Genomic DNA, 12788 nt, shown 5'->3' with positions numbered 1-12788 from the left:
AGGAGGGAGTGGGCAGTGGAGGAGCTCATTCAGAAGAGTCTGAGTGTAGTAGCTAGCAATTCCAGTACCCTTCCCCAACGAGTTTGGTGTTCATTATTGGTTGCATTGTACTCTTCCCAGGAGTTTTGAAGTACTTCACATGCTGTTCTGAATCTGAACACCACAGAGGCTCTTGATGCAGGCACTATAGTAGAAATCCAAAAGCCTGAATCCGATGGAAACATTCTAACTGGGCTCTGAACCACGGCTGCATGACCAGGGCAATGCTAAACTCAAATCTGGACTCTGCAAAGCTTCCAGAGCTGACTCAAGTGCTTGTAGCACAGAGATGAACTAGGCATACTAGCCCCATTCCCCAGTCAGGGCATTATTTACTTGTATCGCTTTAGCACCCAGAAGTCCCAGCTGAGATCAGGACCCTGTTGCGTTGGCCAGGCCCTAGTGTGCTGGCAGGAAAAGGCTCAGAGAGGAAGAATGGTCCAGGGGCTAGGGTGTTGACTGGAACTTGCAAGAGCTGGGTTCAAATCCCGGCTCTGCAAATCACTTAGCCTCTGTGCCTCAGTTTCCCATCTGTACAGTGGAAAGGATAGCACTGCCCCAGATATGTTCATTAGGTAGATAGTATTGTTTGGTTCAAACTATAGGCATTCACTATAATATCAGTAAAGAGGCTAGGAAGCACCATGTTTTTGCTCTTGGTTCATTTCATTTCAGGAGGACTGGAGCTGGATTGTTACCAGCTGACTGGGGAGCTAATTGCTAACATAAGGTGGCTGATCTATCTGCTCAGGGTTGAATGTCTCCAAGAGATGGAGTACATTCTACCTTGCCCCAGTGCAGGCGTGGTCCCTTCATTCTGCTGCCGTTTGTGGAGACTGGAGCATCCATTTTACACTTTCCCCTTTGCAAAGAGGGCACTCCTGGTGGGTCCTGCTCCCTGTAACTCTGCAGCTACATTGCTTGCTGTTAAGCAGACCTTTCCTTTGTTCGCCCCTTCTGGCCTGGGACACACTATGCTTCATCTTGCTGATTGCCAACCCTGCTGTGGAGCAGATCTGAATAGCAAAGCAAGAGTCTCATGTTACCCAAATGGCTCTGCAGGCACTAGAGCAATGCACCAAGGGACCATTCCATGCATGCAGTGCATGATTTCTAAACAGTCCTGTGAATTAGTGCTGTTGGGAGTGCTGCAACAGATCCTGCAGGTCTACTATCTTGGGTGCCAGCATCCTCCCTGGTGGCGAAAAGCTTTCAATTGTTCCTGAAGGCACAGAATTTTTTCTTTGGTTTGAAGTGACAAATCCAATTTATGCCGTCCCTCCCGCAGTTGAGAGGGTAATTATCAGAACTGGGAACTTGGCCATACAGGAAGAGCAGCAACATGTAGGTTTTAGGAGTGCCAGCAGGTTAGATGAATGCCCCTGTAGAAAGCTTAAAAAGAATCTAATGTAACCACCCTCCTGCCCTGAAGGGACTTGTGACTGGCAGAAGTCACAGGTTTCCCAGGTAGGGGCAGCGCAGGCAGCTGGCTGATGAATCTGTTTAGGTGACAGGAATTACATGGGTGTGCTGTGCTCAGTCTCATCTTGCCTAGGAGGTTGCCAAAGGGTGGTGTTCTCCTGATCGGGCTGGGTTTAAAATCTTCTGGTTATAAATTGATCGCCTCAAGCAGGACTGTTGATAGTTATGGGCTGTTTCCAAAGAGGAGCTGCTTAGGTTTCACCTGCAAACTCTACATGTGTAAAATCTCGCAAGCCTGAGTGCCTTTGAGGGAAGTCTGTGCAGAAAAGCCCCTGTGTAGACATGTGCACAGAGGCCTGTCTCTGCATGGGGTCAGAGAAGGTGCTTCAGGAACCTCCTTTATAAACCCAACCGACTCATTTCTGAGCATGTTCCCTGCCCTCAGACCACTGTGATGACACGTGTATCAAATCCAGTATGTGCTTCCACACAAACTGTTCCAAAGCAGCCCTTGCTAAACGTGAAGTAAGTGTAAAAGGCATGATTAAAATGCAGCTTAAAAAAAAAAAAGCATCACCTCCAGCTGAGCTGTGAGGGGAGCAGCAGTCAGCTCAGAATACAGGTTTGCAGTGCTGGGCCATGGAGCGAGGCACATTAAAAACCCTTCCAACTCCAGCTCTTATTCTTTGAAAATAAATGACCCCAGTAGCTCAATTCATGCCTGCTGAACTGCAGGCTTCTGGGACTCGCTATGATTCTCACATTGACGTCAGCAAGTACAAATGTAAATCTCAACTCGCTTTGATAAATGGTGCTGCTAATTGAATTAGAGAACACTCCGGGCCACCAACTAATTATGCTACTCAGGCAGCTGCTTTGTCCAGGTCCATTTAATTCTGTATTGGCTGAGTGCTGCCATTCTGGCATAGAAAAGGGGAAATATATTAAAGCTCCCAATTGAGGAGCATATATTTTCCAGCTCTTTAGATTGAGCCGTCTGTTAGCTCCAGGCACTCCTGTTCTTGTCTGTGTGTGTGTGTTCCACTGTAGAATAGTTTTAATGCAAGATTAGTGATCCAGTCACCTTGTGCTAAAATGTTCTCTTGTTTGATAAGTATGAGAACTCCCCTTATGCCATTTAATGCCGCTTTTCTCAATATTAAATGAGTATTTAAGTTTTAAAAAAAGTTATTTCCTTTAAGTTCATGGTGAATGTGGTATTTTCTGCACCTCAAGGAAGTGCAAATGTTAATAGGTTTGCAGTGGGGCACAGAAAGCTTTGGTCATGGCTGAGCATCTGCTCCCAAGCTCCCCGTGTGCATAGATAACCAGAATATCCTAATTCCTGTATCTGTGACAGAGTTCCAGCTCTGCTTCCTTTTCCCCCCTCTGCCTCCTGTCCCTCCATTACCTTCTCTTCTTCCTCTTAGTGCTAACTTCAGAAACTCAATCTTTGGCAGGCATTTATTTGACCTTCAATCGAGGTGAGAAATTCAGGCTGCAAGATGTGTTAGCAATAAAGCTTTTTCTTTCCTAAAGTATTTAATCTCCCCCAAAACAAGGCAAATCTCTGAAGGGGGAAGGGAGTACACAAAGCCATTCATACTTTGGGCCCATATCCAATGCCCATTGAAGTCAGTGGAAGCTTTTTGTTTATTTCAGCAAGCATTGGATTAGACCCTTTATCCTCAGTTTAGAGCAACCATTCATGGGTTTGATCTAGCTAGTATCCTGCTGCATAGGAACTCTGCTGATCAAGGCCACGCCCAGGTGGACAAATAAAGAGAAGCAAATATGTATGGAAATGGTATAGATTCAGTTGCATCCATTTTCCCCCACCCCTCCTTATGTCACCTGCTGTCTTAGAAGATTTGAGTTAGGTGACAGGTGGTAAATATGCTTGAACCCTGTCTAAATTAAGTTTCTAATGGAGTTGCACCAGCAGTAAATTACAGCTCCTGTTTTCTTTGTGTAGACAAGGCTACTGACACTTGCCTTAGTGTGTGTGGCTATCTAGCACGGAGCAGCCTTGTGCCTCTGTGTGGTATTGCACAAAGTGCCCTTCAGTTAGAAACTGGTTGTTGCTTAATGAACATGAAAGCTCATCTCAAAATAGATACATTGGTGCCACCACCTGCTGTGCAAAAGTAAGTGGTCTGAAGAGACAGGCCTTGTTGAGGAAAACCTCTTAAGAGCTAAGCTGTGATTTCTTGGTGTCAAAGCTGTTCTTTTTTTCTAGGGCTTCTCATTTAGTTTTTGCCTGGATCCTCACGTTGGGTAATTGGAGTCAGTGTGAATTCTCTCCTTTCCGCTTTCTTAATCCTGTTAATAAAATCCTACAACAGTCCTGCAGATCCAACAATGTGTATTAAAACCCCCACGTTTCCAATGGGCACAAACATCACCTTGATCTAAAGACCCTAGAGACTGGATGTCAAATTCACTCTGCAGAGAGGGCTGAATTCACATTCAGTTATGCCCATGCAGTGGGGGGAAGGGCATAGACTGAGGACTGTGCATTCTTACTCCTCCTCTCCCCCCTGATCCACAGTGGACTTCCTACTGAGGTCAGTGGGAGCTTTGCATGGAGATCAAGGGTAGAATATGGCCTTTATTTGTGAACTAAAATGATTATTATGCTTGAGACGAGAAGAACAGAGGATGGGAGAGGAAGAGAAATGGGGCAGAATGGCAAGCAGCTCTTTCCACTGGATAATGCTGTATGCAACAAAAATGTATGTCTTCTCTGTCTGCATATCTCTTGTTTTCCTCCATCTCCTTCCCTGCAACAATACCTAGTTATTACTCACATTTGAAATGCCATTAGGCTCTAGGTATTGCAATTCCAAGGAGATTGAGTAGGTGTGGAAGTTCACATCTCTCTAAGCTATTGTTTCAGACTGTCAGCAGACTCAGAGAGACAACACTGCATTGGTTTACACTTCAGTCCCATTTGGAAGGTTTTCACTACCTTTTTTTAGAGCAAGCCATGTACTTCTGTTTTCAAATGAAAAGCTTGAACTGTGCAGATCTCAGTATATGCCATGGGGTCACAAACCCATTGTATCCAGCTTGTGGCCCTGAATTTGACACCTCTATAATTTAGAAAGGCACATGGTGGCAGGAATACAGGGAGGAATAGTTATTGTGAACAGCTGTAGGGGATAGGAATCAAGGATATGCTAGTGGTCTGTCTGCCTGACTCCGAGACATGCAGAATAGGGAAAACACAAAAAGAACAGGTTAAAGAACATTTAGATAAGTGAGATGTATTCAAATTGGCAGGGCCTGATGAACTGCACCCCAGGGTGCTGAAGCAACTAGCTGAAGGAATCTCGGAACAGTTAGCAGTTCTCTTCAAGAGCCCGTGGAGGGCAGGTAAGGTCACAGAGGACAGATAAAGAGAGAACCTAGAACCTGTCTTTTTAAAAAGGGGAACAAAGAGGACCCAGGGAATTATAGACTGGTCGGCCTCACTTCGATACCTGGAAAAATACTGGAACAAATTGTTAGACAGTCAGTTTTGTAAGCTTCTAGAGGCTTATAGGGTTAAAAGGAATAGCCAACAGGGATTTGTTGAGAAAACTTATGCCAAACCAACCTAATTTCCTTCTTTGATGGGGTTACTGGCCTAGTGGATAGGAGAAAGCTGTAAACATGATGTATCTGAATTTTAGTGAGGCTTTTGACACTATCCCACATGGCATTCTCATAAGCATACTAGGAAAACGTGGTCTAGATGAAATTACTATAAGGTTGTTGCACAACTTGTTGAAAGACAATACTCAAAGCATGGTTTGCTGTTGCACTGAGAGGGCATATCTACTGGGGTTCCACAGGGGTCAGTCCTGGCTTCAGTCCTATTAAATATTTTTGCTAATGTCTTGGATAGTGGAGTGGAGAGTATGCTTATAAAATTTGCAGATGATACAAAGCTGGCTTGTCAAGCCCTTTAGGGGACAGAATTAGAATTCAAAACAGCCTTGACAAATTAGAGAATTGGTCTGAAATCAACGAGATGAAATTCAATAGAGACAAGTGCTAAGTACTTTAGTTAGGAAGGAAAAATCAGGTGCACAACTACAAAATTGGAACTAACTGGCTAGGAGGTAGTACTGCTGAAAAGGATCTGGGAATTACAGTGGACAACAAATTGAATCTGAGTCCACAATGTGATGCAGCTATGAAAAAGGCTAATTTTCTAAGGTATGTCAACAGGAGTGCCTTAGGTAAGACACGGGAGGTAATTGTCCCACTCTACTTGGCGCTGGTGAGGCCTCAGCTGGAATACTATGTCCGGTTGTGAGCACTGCATTTTAGGAAGGATGTGGACATGTTGGAGAGAGTCCAAAGGAGAGCAACAAAAATGCTAAAAGGTTTAGAGAACCTGACCTGTGAGGAAAGATTAAAAAACTGGGCACGTTTAGTCTTGAGAAAAGAAGAGGGGGGCCTGTTAACAGTCTTCAAATATATTAAAGGGCTGTTATAAAGAGGATGGTGATCGATTGTTCCCCATATCCATTGAGGGTATCACAAGAAGCAATGGGCAAGGGAGATTTAGGTTAGATACGAGGAAAATCTTTCGAACTATAAGGACAGTGAAAACTTATTCCACAGCTTAAAGGGAGGTTGTGGAATCCTCATCATTGGAGGTTTTTAAGAACAGGTTGGACAAACATTTGAGAGGGATGGTCTAGGTTTACTTGGTCCTGCCCCAGCACAGGAGGCTGGACTTGATGACCTTTCAGGTCCCTTCCAGCCCTACATTTCTATGATTCTATGCTGGGGCTAACTGTAATGTCCCTGGGGATTTCAGCTACTGAGTGTTGCTTCTTCAAAAATCAGACCCTCTTTCACCAGCTACTGAGTAAAATGGGCTCTCATTGTGTCAAAGTGGTTCTAAGTCGGAGGATGTGGCTCTATGGTTGAGCTGCTGTCAGCATGACATGAGCATGGAGGGGGCTGTATGATTTAAGGCCATTTCAGTGCTGTGAACTGTGTGCCAAGGAGTGCAGTAAGGGGTGCCTCCTTCCTTTCTGTCCTCTAGCCCAGCTGCATATGGCAAATTAAAGAAATGACCTCCCATGAACACACACTGCTCTCCTCTGCCCCAATCAAGCCCAGAACTTGTGGGATTGGTCTCTGCTGCTTTCCTGGCTCAGGAGGGCCGGCTTCCTCACTTCCATTTTTCATGCTCCTGTTTTTTTAACAAGCCTCCACAACAGCTTGAAATTGCTTTTTCTTAAGTGAAATGAAGTGAAACCAAAGCCGTTCAACAGCGAGTTCCAAGCTTCAGGATTGTGGGATCTCAGTGTTCGTGCGTGCTAAACGTTGTGTTACTCTTGGCTCCGGTGGCTGGTCACGATGAGGAAATGCCAATGCAAAGCGCAGCAATGACGTGGTATTCATTAGTTAGCACCAAGATGCAGAGAAGGAAATGCAAGAGCTGCTGTATGTTGGGGTTGTCTTTGCCTGCAGCCACTCTTGTTTAATGGAGTAGGAAGGGTCTTCAATTTCCAGGCACAGGGAAATGACAACTGCAAAGAAGGCTCCTGGTTGAAAACATGTAAAAAGTAGCATCTTTCTCTTAGTTGTTTGCTACTAAGCAGTGTGCTTAGAACATATTTCATTCCAGCAGCTCAAAATCTCACGAGGAACTAGGTATTCCAGTGGGTTTTTTTATTTTGGAAACATACTGGATGCTTTATAATTTGCAAAGGTCCCAAATGTTATTGCAGGAAATGAATGGAACTTTTGGTTCTCTGCCTTCTGAAGTGAAGTAATCACCATTTTACATCCCAAATGGCAGTCTGTGTACTTGGCCAAAAGCACGTTAGAGGGCTGCTGGGTGTTGAGAGGATGGGTGACCTTTTGGTTAAGGCAAAAAACTAGGTTCAGTCCTCTGCTCTGCCTGTGTGAACTTGAGCAAGTCGTTTAGTCTCTTGGTGCCTTAGTTTCCCATCTGAAGATAATGATACTTCCCTTTTCTCCACCCTTCATCTATTTAGATTGTAAACTTTTCAGGCAGGGGGACTGTCTCTTTGAACAGCACCAAGCAAAATGGGGCCCAGGTCTTAGGCCCTACTGTAATACAGATAATAAATAATACCTTTCCCTGCAGAAAATCTATTCCAAGCTGCAAGAGCTCACGATTTCGGTGGTCTCCATTAGCTCGCAAGTAGTGTGATGCATTGAATTTTTCAAGTGCTTTTGGAGTCCACATGGAGCCTACGTCCACAATGGCAGATCCTGTCATTGTTTTTCAGCTGCATCTTTGGTTTAGAAATATATTTGATGCTGCTTCCAAACAAAAGCAAACCCACCAACCACCTTTTCTTTGAATAGAGTGAATTGAACAGTGCACAGGCAGCACCAGTAAGATTCCATTTAATTCCACACTCTCTGCTGTTATCAGCAAACTGCTTGAATTATAGAACATCTCAGGAGTGTCCAGATAACACACCCTGGATCTACGTACTGTCCCTGGCCTCTCAGCATTTTACAAATCATAGATTTGACTGTTGTTGCTGCTTATCCAGTCTTTTTTGCTTCTTGGCTGACGTTTGCATTGATGGCCTTAGTTATACATCTATCAAGACTGATGGTTTCCCAGCAATGTTATCTGAAAGAGATAAGTCTTAAAATTAGCTTTGGTGTTCAGAATGAAACACCCTTGCCCCAGCACCAATTTCAAGAAATTGCTAATGAGTGCATGGCTTTTCAGTGGAATTTTCGAGCTGATGATGAAGGAAATTATCTTATTTTTGCACTCCTTATTTAAACAAGGAATTAACATTATCTGTCCAGTGGAAGAATACAGGCACTTAATACTTGCACCAAATTAGCAGTGCTACAGCAATTAGCAGCCAAACAAAAGGATACTAATTTGCTACAGCCATCAAGCCTGTCACACACAAAGTACTCTATTGGTCCAATTTGTAGCAAAGTACTGATGCTAAATACTAGTTCCCAACCCGTGAGGGTGAACATGCCTCTGAAGACTGACAGCTTGCAGCAAGTCACCTGGCAGGACTCAGAGTGGTTCAGATCTTCTCTAATTTGAGTTGCCGCAGCAGAACAGCAATGTGCTGAAACGCTACAGCCAGTTTGGTTTCTTTGTCTCTGCTGTAGGGACTCTGTGGGGAAGGGATGGATGGAAGAGCGGGCTTCCTAAAATGAGTAGACATTAGGAAAATGGAAAAGCCCAGTGCAAAGCTGCTAACTTATTGTCTCTTAGCACCTCCCTTGCTGCTCTTTCAGGGATGGGAGTTTTGGAATAACTGCAGTATGTAACCTCATCATGGCAAAAGCCCCCTAAAGGCTGAACTGTGTCTGCCTTTTGGCTGATAACATCTAGAAGGAACTATCTCATCATAATTATTGCCCGCTGCTAATACAGCAGGGGTGGGGAAAGAATTATGAACTAGTAGGGCTGATTGCTCTAAAACTGGTATTCTACATACAAAACAGCTTTGGTTTGACTGATGAGGAAAAGGCAGAATGGATCCTGCTGTGTCTGTGTCATTGCTGTTCCCCACGTTACTGACATGAGGCCCTAATCCCAGGCCCTCTACTAGGCATCAGCTGTTCTTTTAGCACTCCAAAACATGTAGTTTAAATGATCACTTTAAAAACAGTTTGTTTTCCCTTTTGGTTTCAGGTCTTCAAAGCTGCTGCGTGCGTTCTATGTCCCTTTCCTGTCTGAGCGGCATACATCGTATGCAAACTACACCATCCTTAAACCCCGGAAGTCAAAGCAAACCAGGAAAAAAACAGGAGGTTAGCAACACACCTGCAGATCAAAAAGGATCAACCAACATTGTTGGCCAGCTGCTTAACCCTTCCTAGAAAAAAAATGCTTGTAAGATTGACTAATAAAGGTTTCCCACCCAGTGATTTCACTCTGCAAGCCTCCAGCTGTACAGGGTACATCATCTGCTCTCAGTTCTTCGTGTTAGTTTACGCTCTGCCTGCACAGCCCGTTTCCAGAACGTACTGGTAAGAAACAGTTTGAAAATCCAGCAGCTACCTACAATATATGATCCCTGCAGCTCCTTGCATTATTATTTATTAGACTAGAGAAGAGCACAACTAAATAACAAGAAATGACTGTTAGACTGTGTACCAGGATGCTGTCTGGCACCAGGAAAATCCAGAGCTGCTCTCTCAGTAGTCCTCATCTGCTAAATAGCTGTTTGCGTAATCCTAGGAAACATTTACCGATAACAAAGGGGAAAAAACCAACCACAGCGGAGTCTGAAATGCTGAGTGTCTCAGCAAACAAGACAGCCTATACCATAGAGAAATACCCCTAGGACCACACTGTCCAGGAGAAACTTGCACTTTCAAACAAACTGTGAATTTTTGTTAATTACCTGTTTCAATGGGACATGATTACATTTGTCTTGAGTTCTGTTTTTCTTGTTATGGTTGTAGATATTGTGAAAACACGGGCTTCATTTAATTTTATTGTGTGTGTGTGTGTGTGTGTGTGTGTGTGTGTTAAAGAAGCATATAACGTCCTTTGAATTCTAGTCTCCAATGTGTAAAATGTCTGGAAACCGCCTGTGAGGTAAAAAGGGTTAATAATTGAGATTGTTTCCCAAATCTACAAGGATATGTACAAGTTCCCTTTTGTAAAAGGTCTCCAGAATGATGCAGTATCGAATAATACTGGAGTTTGTACAACCAGGATGAACCAGATTAAAAATGATGCTTACATCAGTCTTGTAGAAAATTGTGCAGGGGCATGACAGGGGGGATGTGGGTGAACTTTCCCTCCATGCAGAGGGACAGATGGCGCAAGCTCTGTGCCCAGCCTAAGTCTTATTCTGAGGGTTTAAATGGAATTTAGTAGTGCATAAGCCTGTGCAGAGATGGCCATTTCATCCTGGGTGAATAGCACCTGCACAAGAGAGAGCAGATGAGATGTGGCTGTATGAGATAGTGGCTCTGTCAATGAGGATGCAGCGCTGAAGCGGGGTGGGGGTGGGGTGGTTGATCAGTGAGAGTATGATGGAGAGCCTACGCCAGTAGCTGTTTAGGAGAGCTGGGCAGGTGGATCTTTCAATAATTTTGCAGGTTAACAGCTCAGCAGGCTGCTATAGCAAGGTCAGAAGGGCAGACTATGCAGCAATGAGGCTTTGATTTAACATGACACTATTGGGTCAGAGCAGGAGAAGCCAGGAAAGGAAATAGTGCAACACTGAGAGAACCATACATGACTCTAATTTAGAAAATTACATTTGAAATGTAACTGTTTGTAATGTAATTACATTTGAAATGAAACTGTCTTCCCTTTGTCTGCTCAGTCCTATCCACTCACTAGGGATGAGTATTGACAAAATGCTCATGTCACCTTCACTCAGCTACATTTCCTTCTGCACAATTGCAGGTTTGGTTGGTTGCTTGCCCAGAGATTTTATGTAACTTTTTGGTGTGTGTGTTTTTTTTTTAAGGCAACTCTGCAGCAGAACCAGAGGAGAGAAAGATGATCATGATGTGCATGAGGTGCTCAGCATATTCTGAGAACCAGGCCCCTTCCAGGTGTATCAGATTGGGCATTCAAAATCACTAGACACTTCTGAAACTCTTTGTCAGGTGGTAGTGATTCTTGAGCTCCTGCCATCCAGGACTGTGGGAGCTAGTAAATGGCCTGCTTCAGATATGTGAAACCAGGGAATCTTGCTGTAAGTCTGTCTGATTATTGCTGTGGATGCATGGGTTTCCATGTGGTTAGTGAGCAGGAAAGTAGGTTGGCCAAGCCATCAATTCAGAGCCTGAATGCTCTCATTAAGATCTGAATGCCACATTGAGTCCCTCGTTGACTCTGTAAATGTTGTTTATCTGCTTTTTCTATTATTTTATGCCTGAAGAGCTTGTTACTTTAGGTAAAAGTCACTCTGCAGGCAGGTGGTGCAGAACTTTCCTCCACCCAGGTTTAATTTAGAATTGTGCACACTGTCTCTGAATGTTGTTTCTTTAGTAACATTGACAATGTTCCCATTGTGATCAGCAGGAGAGCATGTGGAGTGTCTATCACTTGGCAGGGGAAAAGGTGGCTTGTGGGACTCCATACTGAACTGACATGCAGTTGAAATGCAGGTGGAGGTTGCTGTGTGAGATGGCGTCAAGTATTTTGATTCCACTTGCATCTTATTAAAGGTATTTTTAAATGAACTTCACTACATTGAAGACAAAGATTAGACTATACAAAGCGTGATAGGTAAAAGGCCCTGTGTGCCTCTTTGTTGCCTGGATGATTGATACATTGAGAATGGACTTCTCCGCTGTGCAGAGTAGCAGCACAAAGCCTGTGCATTATTTAAATCCTGTTTTGAAGGTTTTTGTGGGACTCGTATGCCCTCCGCAGAGGGTTGCTTTTTGCTCTGTGCGAATAGTGTCTCTATAGAACTTTTGGTATAACAATATTGGAATACCCCTTTTAATAATCTGTCTTTACAGTAAACTAGTGTCTTAAACATCTTCGGTCAATCTGCCTTGGAGACAAAATTGCAGTGTTGCTGGTCAACAATGAATGTCTGCTTAACACTCCCGTTTGTGGTTTTTTTGTTTTTTGTTTTAAATAGGTTCCCCATGCAAAATATTTACATTCCTTTAATAAGGCTCTCCTGTACCATGTCAGTGAATCTAAACCAAAAGAGCAATCCTATCTGCTTTCCCCCAGTGTTTCCATCTATAAATGGAATAGTGAAACAAGGAATGCAGCTAGACAGAGTCCACTGCGTCCCTCTCTTTGGTGCTGTCTCACTGTTCCAGCCTTTACTATCATGTTTCCTATGAAAAGATAGATGCTTCCTGGACTGTTTTAAATGTTTGTGGCTGCTCCACCGTTTTAAGTCCTTTTTATGGAACCTGATTGGTTGATACTAAATAGGAGTGGTTAGCATCTCTTAGAAGAAGGCAGCAACCACCCTGTTGCCGTATGAAGAACTGCACTTGCGTCATGTTAACAGGGATTGGTTTCCCATCTTTTGGAAGGTAAAGCCAAGTGCACTCACAAATGGAGTCTCATATTTGCTTTAAAGTAGCACTGAGAGGCTCTACTCAAAATAGAGGCCCCATTTTGTTGGTTGATCCCATTCCTGAAGTGTTTACAATCTAAACAGACAAGACAGAGTTAAGGGAGGATTATTCTCCCCTTTTTACAGATGAAGCACATCAAGATCAAGGATCAGCCCACAGTCATACAAGGATTCAGTGGCAAAGGTGGGAATTAAACCCACATTCCTGGGTCCCAGTCCAGTGGCTGAACACCCAAACCATCCTTCACTGGATCAGCCCTCCAGCTGGCTGAACACCCAAAC

At 43.8% G+C, this 12788-nt stretch overlaps 1 protein-coding gene across 4 annotated transcripts in view; it reads left to right on the top strand.

The window, feature by feature from the left end:
• LOC137164425 (alpha-1,2-mannosyltransferase ALG9) overlaps nt 1-12788 on the top strand; it is an 82131-nt gene that overhangs the window by 40439 nt on the left and 28904 nt on the right. The window contains exon 15 of one of the 4 annotated variants that reach the window (XM_067565333.1): nt 9122-9357. The exons of the other annotated variants lie outside the window; for them this stretch is intronic. Within the exon in view, the coding sequence (XP_067421434.1) occupies nt 9122-9245 (124 nt within the window). The 3' untranslated portion in view covers nt 9246-9357. Of the gene's footprint in view, nt 1-9121; nt 9358-12788 lie in introns of those variants that run through there. 4 annotated transcript variants of the gene reach the window in all.

Source organism: Emydura macquarii, unplaced genomic scaffold (assembly GCF_026122565.2).
Source record: "Emydura macquarii macquarii isolate MOO-44397 ecotype Brisbane River unplaced genomic scaffold, CSIRO-AGI_Emac_v2 contig_312, whole genome shotgun sequence".
Classification (NCBI taxonomy): domain Eukaryota; kingdom Metazoa; phylum Chordata; order Testudines; family Chelidae; genus Emydura; species Emydura macquarii.
The sequence above is the reverse complement of the archived record's forward strand: the minus strand, read 5'-3'. Positions and strand labels throughout refer to the sequence as shown.